This window comes from Peromyscus eremicus, chromosome 20, assembly GCF_949786415.1.
Source record: "Peromyscus eremicus chromosome 20, PerEre_H2_v1, whole genome shotgun sequence".
In the NCBI taxonomy this organism is placed as follows: Eukaryota; Metazoa; Chordata; class Mammalia; order Rodentia; family Cricetidae; genus Peromyscus; species Peromyscus eremicus.
In genome coordinates, this window is record NC_081436.1 from 21,159,628 (window position 1) to 21,176,812 (window position 17,185).

A 17,185-nucleotide genomic window follows, 5' to 3' on the forward strand; every position below is an offset into this window, starting at 1 on the left:
TAGACCTGCAAGGTACTCCAGGCCTCAGCCAAACGCCAGGGTGTGCCAGGCTCCTGTGAATCAGGCTGTCCTGACTTTCAAGAGCCCAGTGGATAACAGCCAAGCTCTTTGTCCCCAATTTAGCAAAGCCCAACTGAAGCCTGTCCCAGGACACCAACCCCCACACCTTGATGAATACACTGGTCCCTATCTGTCACTTGGTGGTTTTGCAACCTCTGTTCCTTACACAGTTCCCATCTGCTCCAAGCTGGATCCCCTTCCTCACGCCTCACTCAGCACTAAAGGCCAGCATCAATAAGGCCTCCCCAAAGCTTTCCTCATCTCTCCCCACCTAATCTGACACCCCCTGATGAGGGTGCATTTTTTTTTTTCCCCTACACTTCCACCAGGCCATCTCCCATGGCATCAACTGAATAATAACAAGGACGAGGGTTGGATTAGGCAGGTCATTTAAACAGACAAACATCCTCTGGGGCCACTGAGACACTCATCATAACGGTACTGCTACAAAGTTCTTGCTGATAACGGACAGCAGAGTTCATCCCCAGAACCTACTGTAAAGGTGGAATGGCACTTCTCATTCCACAAAGCTGTCCTCTGACCTCCACACATGGACCCTGTTCCATGCACCCCCTTAGATACAACAATGGTAATAAATACGTGCATACATGAACGCAAAAACAAAACCCCTCTGGGCTGGAATTCCTGTAGATTTAAACTGAGCCTCGGAGACCTTGGTCACAGTCTTCCCTTCTCTAGGCCTCGTGTTCACCTGTGGAAGCCAAGTCAGTCGGGTGCCTCTAAGATCCATCCACTCTAACAACTCTCTGGACCTAGCCTGTGCTGTGAGGAGAGCGGCTTATTCACATGCTCCGTCCAGTACTCCAAGGGTGCTCTTTGGTCCATAGAGAACACTGTTTTGTCCTCACTGGCGGAAGAAGTCCCGAAGGGACCGTACACAGCACAGCAACAGCCTCCACTCCAGCAAACCCCCTCTGAGCATGCGTCCTTAACCTTTGTTTCAATTCAGTGGACTGCCCATTGGGAGACAATGTAGACACCACGCATCGTGAAAGGAAAAATAACCAATAGTCCCAGTCCACTGATTCCCAGAAGGTCTTGCCAAGAACCTCTGTAAGCCCATGACTTCTCTGCTCCCGCCCCCCCTTCCTAGGCTAGCACTGTTGACAGCTTCTAAAAAGAGGAACTGACTCAAAAGAGCCACCTGTCCAAGGTCACCAGAGAGGAAGAATAGCCTCATGACCTGTCAAGTCTCAACAACCCCTTTGAGGTCGGAAAGTCCACCCTTCAAAGGTCACACTCCATGGAGAGAAAAAGGAAATGACTGGTGGCCCCGTAAATTATTTATTACTTAAAAAATATATTTTGGGGGCTGGAGAGATGGCTCAGTGGTTAGAGCACTTGTTGCTTTTGCAGAGGACCCAGGATTAAGCATGGTGGCTCACAGCCACCTCCAGTTTCAGGGGATCCAAACCCTCTTCTGACTTCCACAGGCACTAGGCACGCACATGATACACATACCTCCGATCAAGCGAAGCATTTATACATATAGAAAATAAATATTTTTATCTTTGTGGGGTTTTTGAGACAGGGTCTCGCTATGTAACCCCTGGCTGTCCTGGACCTTACTATGTGGACCAGGCTGGCTTTGAATTCATAGAGATTCACCTGCCTCTGCCTCCTGAGTGCTGTAACCTATGGAATATGCCACTGTGCCCAGCTTCCGACTGCTTTGGATTTGGTAATGTGCTGCCTCCTAATAATGGCTGGCAGCCAGGAAAAGCTGGGGATGTAGAAGAGCAGAAGTGAGTGGGGGAAATGCTCCAGGTAGGAGCCACACCACGCAAACCAAACATGGAAGGCACTTACCTAGACACTCAGTCTTATCTTGACCCAGAAGAGCCCATCATCTTGCCAGGCTGAAGTTACAGGTCCTCTGGCGACAGTCCTGCCTTTCTCTGGTTCTCAAAGTCATCCACTGGCCAGTCTTCCCCTCCCCCAGTCTTGTTCCTAGCTTCCCCAGGGCTCCCCCAGGGCCCCATCTGAGCACTTGTTGCCAGGGACAAACCTTCCTCTTAAAGGGACACACTGGAAGCCACAGGGACTGCCCCAACACGGATCTGTGCCTCAAGGCAAATCGTTCCACCTCTGGGTTTCAGTGGCTTCATCCTTGAAGGACTATGGTGGGACTGCCATAGGAAAAACATTTATAAAACTACCTTATTGTTGGCCATGGTGGTACACACCAATAATCCCATTGCCCCAGAGGCAAAAGCTGAAGGAGTGTAGGCCAGCAAAGAGTATGTAGCAAGATCCTGCCTAAAAATAAAAACAAGGGCCAGGCAGTGATGGTGCACGCCTTTAATCCCAGCACTTCGGAGGCAGAGGCAAATGATCTCTGTGAGTTTGAGGCCAGCCTGGTCTACAAAGCGAGTTCCAGGACAGCCAAGGCTACACGGAGAGACCCTGTACACATACACGGGACTGGAGAGATGGCTCAGTGGTTAGGAGCACTGGATGCTCTTCCAGAAGTTCTGGGTTCAGTTCCCAGCATTCACATGGCAGCTCACAACTGTCTATAACTGTAGTCCCATAGGATCCAATGCTCTCTTCTGGTGTATAGATATACATGCAGATGAAACACCCATTTACACAAAATAAATAAATAAATCTACTGGGCAGTGGTGGCACACACCTTTAGTCCCAATGCTTGGGAGATAGAGGCAGGGAGATTTCTGAGTCCAAGGCCAGCCTTGCTGTGGGATGTTCTGTATGTCACATGTGTTGCTGATTAGTCAATAAATAAAACACTGATTGGCCATTGGCTAGGCAGGAAGTATAGGCGGGACAAGGAGGAGAATAAAGCTGGGAAGTGGAAGGCTGAGTCAGAGAGACACTGCCAGCCGCCACGATGAGAAACAGCATGTGAAGATGCCGGTAAGCCACGAGCCATGTGGCAAGGTATAGATTTATGGAAATGGATTAATTGAAGCTGTAAGAACAGTTAGCAAGAAGCCTGCCATGGCCATACAGTTTGCAACCAATATAAGTCTCTGTGTTTACTTGGTCGGGTCTGAGCGGCTGTGGGACTGACAGGTGAGAGAGATTTGTCCTGACTATGGGCCAGGCAGAAAAACTCTAGCTACACAGCCTGGTCTACAGAGCAAGTTCTAAGATAGCCAGAGCAAGAAAGAAACCCCATCTCAAAAAACACACACAAAAAAAAAAAACCACGAATAAAGTGAAAGCAGGTTGGCAAGCCAATTTCCTTTTGTTTAAAGGGCGCTCCAGAACCAAACTTACCCAGCAAGTACACTGGGCCACAGGTTCACTTGATTCCTATTGTACAAGAGGTGGAGACTGTCTTTTCCCATTGGCTGTGGTAATGACCTCACAGCCTTTCTTGATTGGCTAGTTTTAAAATAATCAGTGTAAAGGAAGGGCCAAGGGGTCTGTATCTAGGCCATGAAGCACTGTAAATGCTTGTAGGCTAAAGTGGGGCAGGAGGAAGATCAAGAGAACAAAAGTTTTAACCGGGTGGGTGTTGTATTTTAAAAATGGCGGGAAGGAGCCACACCATACGACAGGGTCCACTAGGCGGTTTATGGAGGGGAAGGGGAGCGAGAAGGGGCAGAGAAGGGGGCAAGGACTGGTCCCTGGGGATGAAGAAGATAAAGAGAAAGGTGATGGGAGGTGGGCAAGGCCCGCCTTGTATAAGGAAAAGTAGCTAATGTGCACAGGGGGTGCTCTTAGTGGCTGCAGCTGAGGTCTATCCTGTCAGGACCCTGAGGGCAGGCCAGTACAGATGCCTAAAATGCTAAGTTTTTAAAAAGGCTGGGTGGTGGTGGCAGGGGTGCACCCCTTTAATCCCAGCACTCGGGAGGCAGAGCCAAGTGGATCTCTGTGATTTCCAGGCCAGCCTGGTCTACAGAGCGAAATCCAGGAAAGGCGCAAAGCTACACAGAGAAACCCTGTCTCAAAAAAACAAAAAAAAAAAAAAAACAAAAAAAGAGTGGAGAGAGTTGTAGAATGTTTGTTACCTTTTCTAGAAAAAAAAAAAAAAAAAAAAAAAAAACACTTCTTACACCTAGGAATTCTTCCTGGAGGGAGCTAGCATCAGTTGGAGGGATTGGAGACTTAAAACTGGGCAGATGCTTTTAACCCCAGGGCAAGAAGACCATAAAACCACTACCACTTTCTTCCTTCCTTTTTTTTTTTTTTGTTTGTTTGTTTGTTTGTTTTCAAGATAGGGTTTCTCTGTGTAGCCCTGACTGTCTTGGAAATCACTCTGTAGACCAAGTTGGCCTCGAACTCACAGAGATCTGCCTGCCTCTGCCTCCCGAGTGTTGGAATTAAAGGCATGCGCCACCACCGCCAGGCTGCCTGGGCTTTTGAAAGTGAGGGCTTATGGGGGGAATCTCTTTGTCCCATTTGTGGACTTCTGCAGGCCCTGGCTTCTGGCTGGAGTGGGGGTGGGTGGGGATCTTTTTGTCCCGAAACCTCCAACCTAACACACACCTTTAATCCCAGCACTGAGGGAGGCAGAGGCCAGTGGATCTCTGAGTTTGAGGCCAGCCTGGTCTATAGAGTGAGTTCTAGGACAGCAGAGCTACACAGAGAAACCCTGTCTCAGAAAAACAAACAAACAAAAAACAAAAAACTTAAAACATAACTTTAGCCCTCACATTCCCAACCCCCTTTCCCCACAGGCACTAAAGCAAATGGGTCCTTGAAAAGCCTTGAGCTCTGTGGGACCAAATCTAAGAGATCTGTCTGGACCCAGCAGGAAGTACAGTGGAGAGTTAGACTAGACCATGCGTTCCATAGAGGTGATTCTGAACACATGCTGGTTGCCTGTGGGGTTGGAAATGTACTTCATTAGCTGAGCATGTGCGTTGAGGCACTGTGGTAGTTACAGGATGGGACCACTGTTTTGTGGCCTGTATTGCTCCCAATATCTGTAATAGTGACTGACATGTTTGTTTAATAAAGAGCTGCCGCGGAGCTTAGAAATGAGTCTTCCGCCGGGCGGTGGTGGCGCACGCCTTTAATCCCAGCACTCGGGAGGCAGAGCCAGGCGGATCTCTGTGAGTTCGAGGCCAGCCTGGGCTACCAAGTGAGTTCCAGAAAAAGGCGCAAAGCTACACAGAGAAACCCTGTCTCGAAAAACCAAAAAAAAAAAAAAAAAAAAAAAAAAAGAAATGAGTCTTCCATTTGCCAGACTCCATTCTGAGCTCTTCAGTCCAGCACATTTCCTGTCTTGTTATTAGATAGATAGATAGATAGATAGATAGATAGATAGATAGATAGATAGATAGATAGACAGATAGATATAGATATAGATATAGATATATGGGGGGGGGCAAAATCCTGGAACTCACTATGTAGACCAGGCTGACCTTGAACTCACAGAGACCCACCCACCTTGGCCTCCAAGTGCTGGGATTAAAGGCATGCACCACCACGTTCAACACCTTGAGTATTTCTGAAGATAGCTGACCTAGCTACATTTCTACCCCATCCAGTCCCGTTTCTCTTTGCGAACGAGACATCTATAGGTCAGAAGTCCTGGCCAAAGTTGTTGGGTCTAAGACTGCTGCCAGATGACCTCTACCTAAATAGTAATTCTGCTACTAGGGAAATTAGGGCCTCCTCTTTGGGTTTATTGATAAAAGAACAGGGCTAGAGAGATGGCCCAATATACAGCTCTTGTAGAAGACCCAGGTTCCGTTCCCAACTCCAGCTCCAGAGGATCTGAGGCCTCTGGTCTTCCCTCGCATCTGCACTCACATATACCCACACGCAGACACATGTATACACATAATTTAAAGTCAACCTTACAAAACTAAGCTAAAAATGGAACCAGAGGGAACCTTAAGAACAGTTTTATTAGCGTTTAAAAGAAAAATAGCAGGGCAAGCAACCTGAAAATCCTGGCAGAGGCCAGAAGAAAGACCGAGAAGAGAGCCATGCCTTTTGATTTAGGCATGAAGGTTAGTAACAGAGGTTGACGGAGCCGCTCCGTGACTGAAGCAGGGAGGGGGAGATATGAAGGAAGAACAAGAGAGCCCAGAACATCAAGGGAAAATGCCCAGGCATTGGCAAGTACTCAAAAGAAAAGGAGGGAAGAAAGGGCTATGTTTTTGTAAGCTCGGATTCAGGAAAGTGTGCAGACCACAAGCAGAGGCCCCACAGGTGATCCAGGAAAGGGTTTCTGGGAAGGAAAGTTCATTGTCTCATTAAGGAGATAAATTATTCCTCCCATCTCTTTAGCATAGTTTTGGGTGAGTCAGGCTTCCTGAGATGTGGTCCCTTGGCCAAATAATTGACAGACCTAGCTGGAACACACTTTTTTTTTCTTTCTTTCAGTCCTTTTGATAGGTGCTCTAGGGAGTGAGCAGAAAGTCAGGCAGGGGGTTGGGACAAGGTAGTGCTTCTTACGTCTCACTCAGTAATTCATCAGTCATCGTTCGGCAGCTGGATCTTGTTGGGGTCAAAACAGTTGGATTCCATGATGGGGAGGCCACTGGCTTCTCGGTGTTTCACGAGCATCTCAGCTTCCCGGTGGGTCCACTCGGCCATCTTGTAGTCGGGCGCATAAGCCACAAAGGTGCTGCCTAAGACCAGGGCGATGGAAAAACCAAAGAAGAAGACAGCTTGCATATTCCAGTCGTCCACCACGGGGTCGTCGTCGTAGCCATGGTAGTATGGGTTCGTCGCGTAGAGGTTTTCGTCCTCGGGTTCTGGGTCCTCCATCCACTCCATGGTCGGTTCTCTCGTCTTCTTCTTTTCTGCCATAGCCGGCCGAGCAGTCACAGCCCTAGAAGAGCTCGATTTCCAGCAAAGGTGGGTAGCCTGGAGCCCTCGAATCGCCGAAAGGCTGCGAACGCACGAACTTAACCGCCAGGCCGCCATGACAGCTGCAGAGGTGGGGGTGGGGGTGGGGACGGGGGTGGGCGGGTACCAAGGAGGAAATAACGGGTGGGTGGATGCCCTGTTTCTATGGCCCGAGGCAGAATCCACTCCTTGCGGGGAAGGGGGGGGGGGGAGAATGGGTTTGGAGGGGAAACGGATGTGATGGAGAATAGCTTTCCCTGATTGATATCAACAGAGCACTGACATCCTCCAAGACTATGGTAGCAGTTCTAACTGCACATTAAATGACGCACCTAATGCCCTGACCGTCAACGATTGTCACGGCAGGAGCTGAAAGGAACTGTGAACAACCGCTAGGGTAGAGTGCGAGGCTGACATCTACAAGGCCCTGTTCCCTCCCTGGGAACAGCCTCTGTCACCTGAGAGGCAGGACCCAAATTCCCAGCAAACCTCCACTCTCGGGGAAGACATCGGCACCACCACCGTTGATAGTCTGTCCTTCCACCTCTTTTCTGTACGTCGATAGTCTCCTAACTTTTGGAGTTTACCTCTGACTTCTCTCATTCCTAGTCAAGATGGAGTTTCCTTCCCTGCCCAGTTGAGGTCTGGTCTTACTGGTTCCACAGTTCCCAGGGGGGAAAAGACTCAGTTTGGGGACGAAAGAAAGAAAGAAAGAAAGAAAGGAAGAAAGAAAGAAAGAAAGAAAGAAAGAAAGAAAGAAAGAAAGAAAGAAAGAAAGAAAGAAAGAGAAAGAAAAGAAAAGAAAAAGAAAGAAAGAAAAAGAAAGAAAGAAAGAAAGAAAAAGGAAGGAAGGAAAGAAAGAAAGAGAAAGAAAGAAAGAAAAAGAAAGAGAAAGAAAGAAAGAGAAAGAGAGAAAGAAAGAAAGAAAGGGTAACGTGGGGAATGGAACACACACACACACACACACACACACACACACACACACACGCATGCACACACATTAATAATGAATACTAGAGACTCAGAATTCTGAAAGCAACACGATTTATTTAACAGTCTTGCAGGGTCAGGCACCAGCTCAGACAAAATGGTGAGCAAGCCAATCAGGCTCCAAACAATTGTTTTTATAGTCCTAATCACCCATCCCTCTCTTGCCCCGTTGGCTGGGTACCTAGGGTGGTACAGTCTAACACATTGTCTGGTAAAATGCCCACCCCCAAGTTCCCACATTTTATTTGTTAAGTTTACGCTTAGTTTTGGTTCTGAATTTCAAGGACACAGACCCTTCTGTCATACACATCCTGGAGCTCAAGAGCCATGCATGACTCATGGGCTCGGTCACATAGCAGAATGTCTATAATTCCCCACCCCAAGATAAATTCAAAGTGCCTAGGCAAGCAGGTAGCAATTGCAGCAGGAGACTGGTGCCTCTTGCTTGCTTGTGATCTGGTAAACTTAAGTCCACTTGAGACAATTTTAAGGGTAAATGGACCACTTATACAATCTTACAGGACCCCAGGACCTATGTAAGAGCAAGTCATGCACCTGTAACCCCAGGGCTGGTGGGCAGGGACATGTGTATCCCAGGAGCTCTGGAACCTGCCAGTCTAGTTGAAATGAAGAATTCTAGGTTCATCAAGAAGGGATGCCACCTCAAAAAACTAAGGTGAAGGGGCTGTAGAGTTGGCTTGGTGGTTAAGAGAACTTGCTGCTCTTGCAGAGGACCGGGGTTCAATTCCCAGCACCCACATTGTAACTCACAACCATCTGATCCAGGGGATTCAATGCCCTCTTCTGGGGCACCAAGCCCACCCGTGGCGCACAGACATACATGCAGGCAAAACACTCCTACACTTAAAATAAAATAAATATTAAATTTAAATAAAATACGGTGGAGGAGACTATAGAGAGCTGCTCTCGACCTCTGGTCTGATTGTGTGCATACACATGCATACAACACCCACAGAATTGTAACGAAGCTCAAGAAGATAATTATAAGCCCATGATAATGGCAGCATCATTCTCAATGGCAGAAGAAAGTATCACAAGTGTCAGACAGACCCTGGAGCCCATAGATGGGTCAGGTTCTTGTCCCATGGTGGTCTCTTTCCTTTACTCACCCTTTGTTTCTTGTCGGTCAATCTCTCCCCCAACAGTCTTCCATTTGAAGATATGGAGGCAGTGTTCTTATGCTAGAGGCCTGTAGTTAGGATGGGCGGCCATGAGGAGAATGGAAAGATGAGTCCTGAGCCTTCAAAAAAATGTCACCTGTGTCCTTGGCACAGCTGGGCACACTGCACATGTCAGCTCATCACTCACTAGGGTCAGTGAAGGTGCAGTCCCTGTCCTTGTTGGGGATCCAGACCTCTGAAGATCAAAGGCTCAGAATCCCAGTGGAATCCAGGCAGGCGCTCTCTGCTGCCCCCTCCAGTGTGGCAGAAGGGAGGCAGGAGCTGAGTGAGAGGAGATGGAGTCCACACCATGCAGCACCTCAGCAAGGACCAGACCCTGGGTCTCCTCCTCTCTGCTGCCCCTGCCACCTCCTTCTCTACCCGTCTATGTCACCGGGGCCTGTGGGGGACTCCATGCTTGTTGCTGGCCTACAGGCACCAGTATTCATTTTCTGCTCCTGTCCATGTCTAACCCAATAATGGTAGGTCGGATCCCTGGGTTGGACCACAAACAAGGGTCTTTCTCTAGCTCCATTTTGGTTTGAAAGGAAAATCCTCACAGGAGTCAGGGTATCGGCCAGCATGGGTGAGGGGTGGGGGACAGGTGACAGTTATGCTCTGGTCACTGAGAGGCTCAGGCTCTCAAGTGGTTTCCTTCTAGGCTGTCGTGGGGTATTCCACAACTTGAAATGCCTCATGATTAGCCTGGGTGTTCATACTGGTGTATCCCCTGCTTCTCCTCAGTTCTCCTCTCTTCTGTGTGTCATGTATGACATCATGAAAGAGAAGCAGTGGTCCTGACTGGGTGCTGGCCCCAGTGTGGGATGGGTCAACCCAGGCCTGATTTTCCTGCTTCAGGCTTAGTAAGTCCTCTGAGGTAAGCACACCAAGCAGGTGAGGGATGTCACACACTGTGTGTTGTAAAATCCCTGGTCTGTCACCAGCTCTGGAGAGATGACCTGGTGCTCTGGTAAACATCTGCCTGCTAGCACTGTTTGCTTCTCTTCATCCTCCATCGATTTCCATTTTTTTTTTTGCATTAATTTGCTTTTATTGTGTCTAGACAGAGCCTTACCTCATAGTCTGGACTGGCCTGAAACTCACTATGTAGACCAGACTGGCCTCCATCTTTTTGAAATCCTTCTGTCTTGCCGGGCAGTGGTGGTGAATGCCTTTAATCCCAGCACTTGGGAGTCAGAGGCAGGCCAATCTTTGTGAGTTCAAGGCCAGCCTGGCCTACAGAGTGAGTTCCAGGACAGCCAGGGCTACACAGAGAAACCCTGTCTCGATAAACTAAAAAACAAAACAAACATGATAAATGATGATAAATGAGACACCATGATAAATGAAGACCCCATGGGAATAGGAAGAAGCAGAGTGCTAGAGAGGCCCCCAGAAATCCACAAAGATATCTCCACTATAGACTACTGGCAATGGTCGAGAGAGTGCCTGAGCTGACCTGCTCTGGTGATTGGATGGCCTAACACCCTAACTGTCATGATAGAACTCTTATCCAGTGACTGATGGAAGCAGATGCAGAGATCCACAGCCAAACCCCAGGTGGAACTCCAGGAGTCCAATTGGTGAGAGAGAGGAGGGATTATATGAGCAAGAGATATCAAGACCATGATTGGAAAAAGCACAGGGACAAATAGCCAAACTAGCGGAAACATATGAACTGTGAACCAATAGCTGAGGAGCCCCCATGGAACTGGACCAGGCCCTCTGGATAAGTGAGACAGTTGATGAGCCTGAACTGTTTAGGAGGCCCCCAGGCAGTGGGATTGGGACCTGTCCTTGGTGCATGAGCTGGCTTATTGGAACCTAGGGCCTATGCTGAGACACATTGCCCAGCCTTGGTGCAGGGAGGAGGGGACTGGACCTCCCTCAACTGAATCTACCAGGCTGAGCTGACTCCCCAGGGGAGACCTTGCCTTGGAGGAGGTGAGAATGGAGGGTGGAATTGGGGGGAAAGATGGGGGGTGGGAGGAGGGAGGACAGGGGAATCCGTGGCTGATATGTAAAATTAAATGAATTATAAAATAAAAATATTTATTAAAAGAAAGTACAAGTAATAAAAAAAAGAAAGAAAAACTAAAAAACAAAACAAACAAACAAAACCCCCCGAAATCCTTCTGTCTTTGCCTCATGAACGTAAAGGTTATAGGTGCTGGCTGCCAAGCTTTGCTATTGAATTAATTTTTTTTACTGTTTAAAGAATTTATTTCTATAATGTAAGTTTCATTTCCTTGAAATTTTTTAAGAAGTAAAAAATTCTTTGAGTACATCACTAGTGGGTAATATATACCCCCTATTTAATTTTACTAAAATTTGCTTATATTGACTGGTATGGCAGTACATGTGTAATCCTAGCTCTTGGGAGGTAGAGACAGGAAGATCAGGAGTTCACACCATCCTCAGCTACATAGAAAGAACCTGGGTGACACGAGACTATGTTTTTTTGTTTTTGTTTTTGTTTGTTTGTTTTTATTTTTGGTTGTTCGAGACAGGGTTTCTCTGTGTAACAGCCCTGGCTGTTCTTGAATTTGCTCTGTAGACCAGGCTGGCCTTGAACTCACAGATATTTGCCTGCCTCTGCCTCCTGAATACTGGGATTAAAGGTGTGTGCCACCATGCCTAACTGAGACTGTATTTGATTTCCAGTCCTAAATAAACCCTTTCCTCCCCAACTTACTTTTTGGTCATGGTGTTTTGTTACAGCAATAGCAACCCTAACTAAGACATTCTTGGAATATGTTTTCACGCTCCTCTCAGGTGTAGCAGATAGAAGTGAGTTTACTTCAGCTATGGTTAATCATATGCCTCTATGAAAAATACAAGTTTTTCCTTTGTATGGCCTGTCCTTGTGATTGGGCACCTTATATTCACAGGATTCTTCTTAACTCTGAGAGTATACATTGCCTGATGCTTTAAATTAAGTTGCTATTGCTTGAGACTTTAGTCCACCTCATCTATCAGCTCCATTCTCCCAGGTCCCACTGCCTTTAGAGCTGTAAACAGTAGTCTACGTTGTCCCTTCACCTGGATCAGCTAATCAGATGCTTCTGATAGATACCCCATTGCCCAGCCTTTGACTAGCCTTTCAGCCTTTGACTAGCCTTTCAGCCTTTGACTAGCCTTTCAGCCTTTGACTAGCCTTTCAAGCCTTCCAGGGCTCTGACAATTGATGCCCCAGTTTCAGCTGGAAGTAGTTACAGAAGAGAATACATCATCCCTGCTTCCTTAACAGGCTGAAAATGCTAAGGCAAAGGCAAATTCCCTTTGGGGGAAACCTGTTTGTTTTGTTTTGTTTTGTTTTAATTGTATTTACTTAGAAGCATTCAGGATGTCAACAAAACAGCTGCATTTTTCTTTTTTGCAATTACAGAGTGGTTTTCAGTTAACAGAACAACAGTTATCTTCGTATAAGCTGCATCAGAGACAACTGAAGATGAAAAAAACAAAAAAAAAAAAACAAAAAAAAAAAACAAAAAAAAAAAACCTACCGTCCCCATATATAACTAATTTGTGCTGTGCACCAACAAGAACCTGCTTTAAATTTCCATGCCAATTTACAACCCCCAGACTGTACCAGACAAGGTTAGTGGCTGTTGAAAACACCACCAGCACAGGGCTATCTGAAGACACATTCGGTATTGTGTTAACTATACAAAAAAAAAAAAAAGACACTGTACAGTTTAAAAACAAATCTTACACAGCCTTACATTTCAATTTTTTTCTTTAAAAGGAGTGAGTTGTGTACAGGGGGGTTAAATGCTTTATAGACAAAAAAAAAAACTGCGCTAGAACCAACTTATTCATCGTCATCTTCTTCTTCTTCATCTTCGTCTTCCTCTTCTTCCTCCTCTTCCTCATCCTCTTCATCCTCCTCCTCATCTTCCTCTTCCTTCTTTTTCTTGCTCTCTTCAGCCCTGACGACCCCCTTCTTCGCCGCATCGGGTTTTCCTTTAGCTGTGTGGGCAGTGATATCCTTCTCGTACTTCTCCTTCAGCTCGGCAGCCTTCTTCTCGTAGGGCGGCTCGTGGTCCGCAGCGGTGGTGTTCCACATCTCCCCCAGCTTCTTCACCACGTCCCCGATGGACAAGCCGGGGTGCTCTCCTTTGATTTTGGGGCGATACTCAGAACAGAACAAGAAGAAGGCCGAAGGAGGCCTCTTGGGTGCATTGTGGTCCTTGAACTTCTTTTTAGTCTCCCCTTTAGCGGGGGATGTAGGTTTTCACTTCTCTCTCAAAACGAGCCTTGTCAGCCTTTGCCATGTCTTCAAATTTCCCCTTTTCTTTAGCAGACATGGTCTTCCACCTTTCTGAGCACTTCTTCGAGAACTCTGAGGAGTTGACAGAAGCATCCGGGTACTTCTTATGTTCCTCCCAGCAAGTTTGCACAAAGAATGCATATGAGGACATTTTGCCTCTCAGCTTCTTAGGATCTCCTTTGCCCATGTTTAGTTGATTTTCCTCCGCGAGGCACAGAGTTGCCCAGTGCCGGTCCGGCTCTCGCTTGCTCCGGCGCTGGCACTGTGGAGCTCAATGTACCGCAATGGCCGTGAGAGTGGGGCAAAACCTGTTGTTTTTATGCCAATCATTCTGAAATAATCCTAGACACCTTAGCAAAACTAAAACAAAACTTATTGGATAGGAAGGAACAGAGGAGCCACGCTGGCAACTGGTACCTGAATCCCTTTGATTGGTCCCCTTGGCTAACCACCTTGCTCATGCCTTAGCAGGACAACTGGTCCTTCTTTTCCTCCTGCTCCTCATAAGGTCTTCCATCCTGAATGCTTTAGTTAAACTTGTTCACTCTAAAGTTAATTCAGTTAAGCCCATGGTCCTAAGGGCCCAGTACAATCCCTTTTACTCAGAAATAGATAATCAAGGATTTGAATAATGTACAAAGACAAGGAGGGAATATAGGAAGGAACCAGACTGAAGCCATTTTGAATAAAACTTGCATCTTGAACAGGGGCCAGATAAAGTTTAAGTCCCAAGACCTCCCCAGACATCTCTGGGTAACTGATGTCACTGGCATCCTGGTTGGCAAGTGGAGACCTGAATGGTGGGCAAGCTGCCCGACTACACTAAAGTAAACCAAGCACTGAGGACAAGATAAATGTACCATAGAACAATGTTCCTAGGAAAGCCCCTTATCCCTGAATCCTGATTGGTGGAAAATGTAACTGTAACTTGGCACAGATGTTTGTGGGTTTTGTGCTTAAATACTTGCTGAAAGGAATGTTCAGGGATGCAGTCAGCTCCTGAGTCTATACTGTTGTCCCTGCTGGTCAGTTTCTGTTGGGCTGCCCAATAATAAGTCTTGCTTTGTGTAATTTCTTGTGTCTGCTTGGGTTGATTCAGAGTCTTGGATCCACAGCATCATATTTTCTGCAAGTTACATGGCCTTAGCTGGTATAACTACCTTCCTCTATTACCCATTATTCATTTCCTCCACCTTCAGCAAGAGCTTCAGCAGGTCTCAGCTCTTTTCCTGGAGGACTGACCCATACTTTCATTCCTGATGGGTCTGTGCCCCTTGTCATCCTGCCTGGATTGGGTTGTAGTTCCTCATTGACTTTAATCACAGCACATGGCAGCACCAAGAGATGCCTTAAAGGATCTCCTACACTCCAGACATAGTCTTTCTTACCTCCACTGTGGAGAAGCAATCCAATTTTCCCACGGTAATTTGGATCAATCACCCCTCCTAACACTGTTATTCCTACTTAGCCTGGTGTAATAAGGGCATCAGAAGCCCAAAGCGGCCAGGGGGAGTCTGAGCTTCCAGTTCAATGGAATGTTTGTTGTGGCTCCTGGCAGGAGCACTCCCACTCTGAAACCAAAACTTCTAGGCCAGCAGAACTTAAGGTCACAGGAACAGGAAGCAAAAATTTCCTAGTGGATCACTAGGGGTGCTAACGAGTGGAAATACTCCCCTTTCCACCCCTTGATTGCCAGACCCTTGGATCCTGGCTATGGCAGAAACAGTACCATATACTGGACACTGATTCAAAGCATATGCTGTCTCCTAATTGATGCAGTAATTGTCTTCAAAAGGCCATTCCATCGTCGAGTGGTGGTGGTGCATGCCTTTAATCCTAGCACTTGGGAGGCAGAGCCAGGTGGATCTCTGTGAGTTCGAGGCCAGCCTGGTCTACAGGGTGAGTTCCAGGACAGGCACCAAAAACTACACAGAGAAACCCAGTCTTGAAAAAGTCCAATGACTCTCTGCTCTCTCTCTCTGCTCTGCTCTGCTCCCTCCACCCCCCACCATCTTTCTCTCTTTCCAGGCCTGGCTCGCCTCTTTCCCTTCCCCCGTTTCCTCCTAATAAAGCTCTGAAAACTAAAAAAAAAAAAAAAAAGAAAAGAAAAGAAAAAGTTCAATGAATCTCATGATCATGGGCTCACTCTTGCACTTCTCTGGCTGTGAAATGAATGCCTTGGTTAGACGCAATGCAGTGTGGAACATCATGACAATAGATGTCTTGGTCACCGTTCTATTGCTGTGAAGAGACGCCATGACCACAGCCACTCATATCAAAGAAAACATTTAATTTGGGCTTGCTTACAGTTTCAGAGGTCCGTAAGCAGAGACAGACAGACTCTGAGCCTGGCATGAGTTTTTGAAACAGCAAAGCCCACCCCGAGTGACACTCTTCCTCCAATAAGGCCAGCCCCCCACCATGCTTCAAATGCTCAAACAGTTCCGCTCCCTGGTGTCTAAGCATTCAAATGCATGAGCCTATTTGAGGCCGTTCATATTCAAACTGTCACACTTTTCTTGTAAGGCAGAGACAGAGAGGACAGTAAAAGAGTAGATTGGTTAGATCAGGTTATTTCAGGCTATTTTTCTGTGTAAGGACTAAAATAGAGGATTTGTGCCAATTAAAACTGGCCTACTTGGGATATTGAGCTATTACCTCTCTTACTCATTTCCTGGAGATCAGACAAAGCTTGATTTCAGCTTGCTGACATGAAACTCCAATGTAGATGATTCTATTACAATTTTCTCTCAGTTTCTTTCCAAAACTCAGATTTTGAAAACCTGAGTTTATTTCCAGTTTTCCACTTCAAGTTTCAGTATGGCTTGTTGGGGGCCTATGAAGGAACTTGGGCCAAAACAATGGCCTCCTATAATTTTTGTTTCATATTGCCAAAGTAGGTCCTAGGTGCCCAGACAATGACGATCCAAGTGGTAAAAATGCCCACCCAGGTGTGCTCTGTGGATCCTAGGTGAAACCAAGTGGAGGCCTTGGCTCTGGCCAGAATGAAGCCAGGCATAATGGTGCACACCTTTAATCTCATAATCTCACCACGCAGAGGCAGAGGCAATACTCCAGAGGCCAGAGGGCAGAGGCAGGTAGATCTCTGTGGGTTCCATGCCAGTGAGGGCTACTTAGTGAGACCCTGTCCTCCATTTTCTCCAAGGATAAGATCCTGGTAGGTTATTGGGTCCCAAGCAGCCAACCCTAAACACATGTAGGAGCAACAGTAAATGGACTCAGTAGATCTTATAATAATTTACATTATAATTATAGATGAATAAGAGAAGGGCCATGAATCCAGGAGGGAGTGTGTGAAAAGAGGAGAGTTGGAGGGGAAAGAAGGAGATGTGGAAATGATATCAACACAGTGAACTGGTGAATAATGGTCTCCACAAAAAAAAAAAAAAAAAAAAAAAGAGGACAGCCAGGAGCTGGAGAGATGGCTCAGAGGTTAAGAGCACTGGCTGCTCTTCCAGAGGTCCTGAGTTCAGTTTCCAGCAACCACATGGTGGCTCACACCCCTCTATAATGAGATCTGGTGCCCTCTTCTGGCCTGCAGGCATGCATGCAGGCAAAATACTGTATACATAATAAATAAACAAATCTTTAAAAAAAAAAAAAAAAAAAAAAAGAGGAGAACCAGGGTGGTGGTATACACCTTTAATCCAGGCACTAGAAGGCTGAGGCAGGTGGATGTCTATGAGTTTGAGGCTAGTTTGGTGTACATAATGAGTCCCAGGATAACTAGGGCTACATAGAGAGACCCTATCTCAAGAAAGAAAGAAAGAAAGAAAGAAAGAAAGAAAGAAAGAAAGAAAGAAAGAAAGAAAGAAAGAAAGAAAGAAAGAAAGAAAGAAAAAAAGAAAGAAAGAAAAGAAAA

General features: G+C 46.6%; 1 protein-coding gene and 1 pseudogene across 2 annotated transcripts; both read right to left on the bottom strand.

Annotated features, from left to right (window-relative positions):
- Positions 1-5,890: 5,890 nt before the first annotated feature.
- On the bottom strand, positions 5,891-7,469 carry LOC131896669 (NADH dehydrogenase [ubiquinone] 1 beta subcomplex subunit 11, mitochondrial-like). Of its 2 annotated transcripts, none has more exons than XM_059247419.1 (2): positions 7,446-7,469; positions 5,891-6,941 (listed from the first exon to the last, which is right to left on the bottom strand). In XM_059247419.1, the coding sequence occupies exons 1-2, from the start codon at positions 7,459-7,461 to the stop codon at positions 6,481-6,483; spliced, it is 477 nt and encodes a 158-aa protein (XP_059103402.1). In that variant the 5' UTR covers positions 7,462-7,469; the 3' UTR covers positions 5,891-6,480. The 2 variants fall into 2 exon arrangements, with proteins under 2 accessions (XP_059103402.1, XP_059103403.1); XM_059247420.1 differs by lacking the exon at positions 7,446-7,469 and adding an exon at positions 7,348-7,371.
- Positions 7,470-12,711: 5,242 nt separating this feature from the next.
- LOC131896931 (high mobility group protein B1-like) lies at positions 12,712-13,489 on the bottom strand (annotated as a pseudogene).
- Between the last annotated feature and the right edge of the window lie 3,696 nt (positions 13,490-17,185).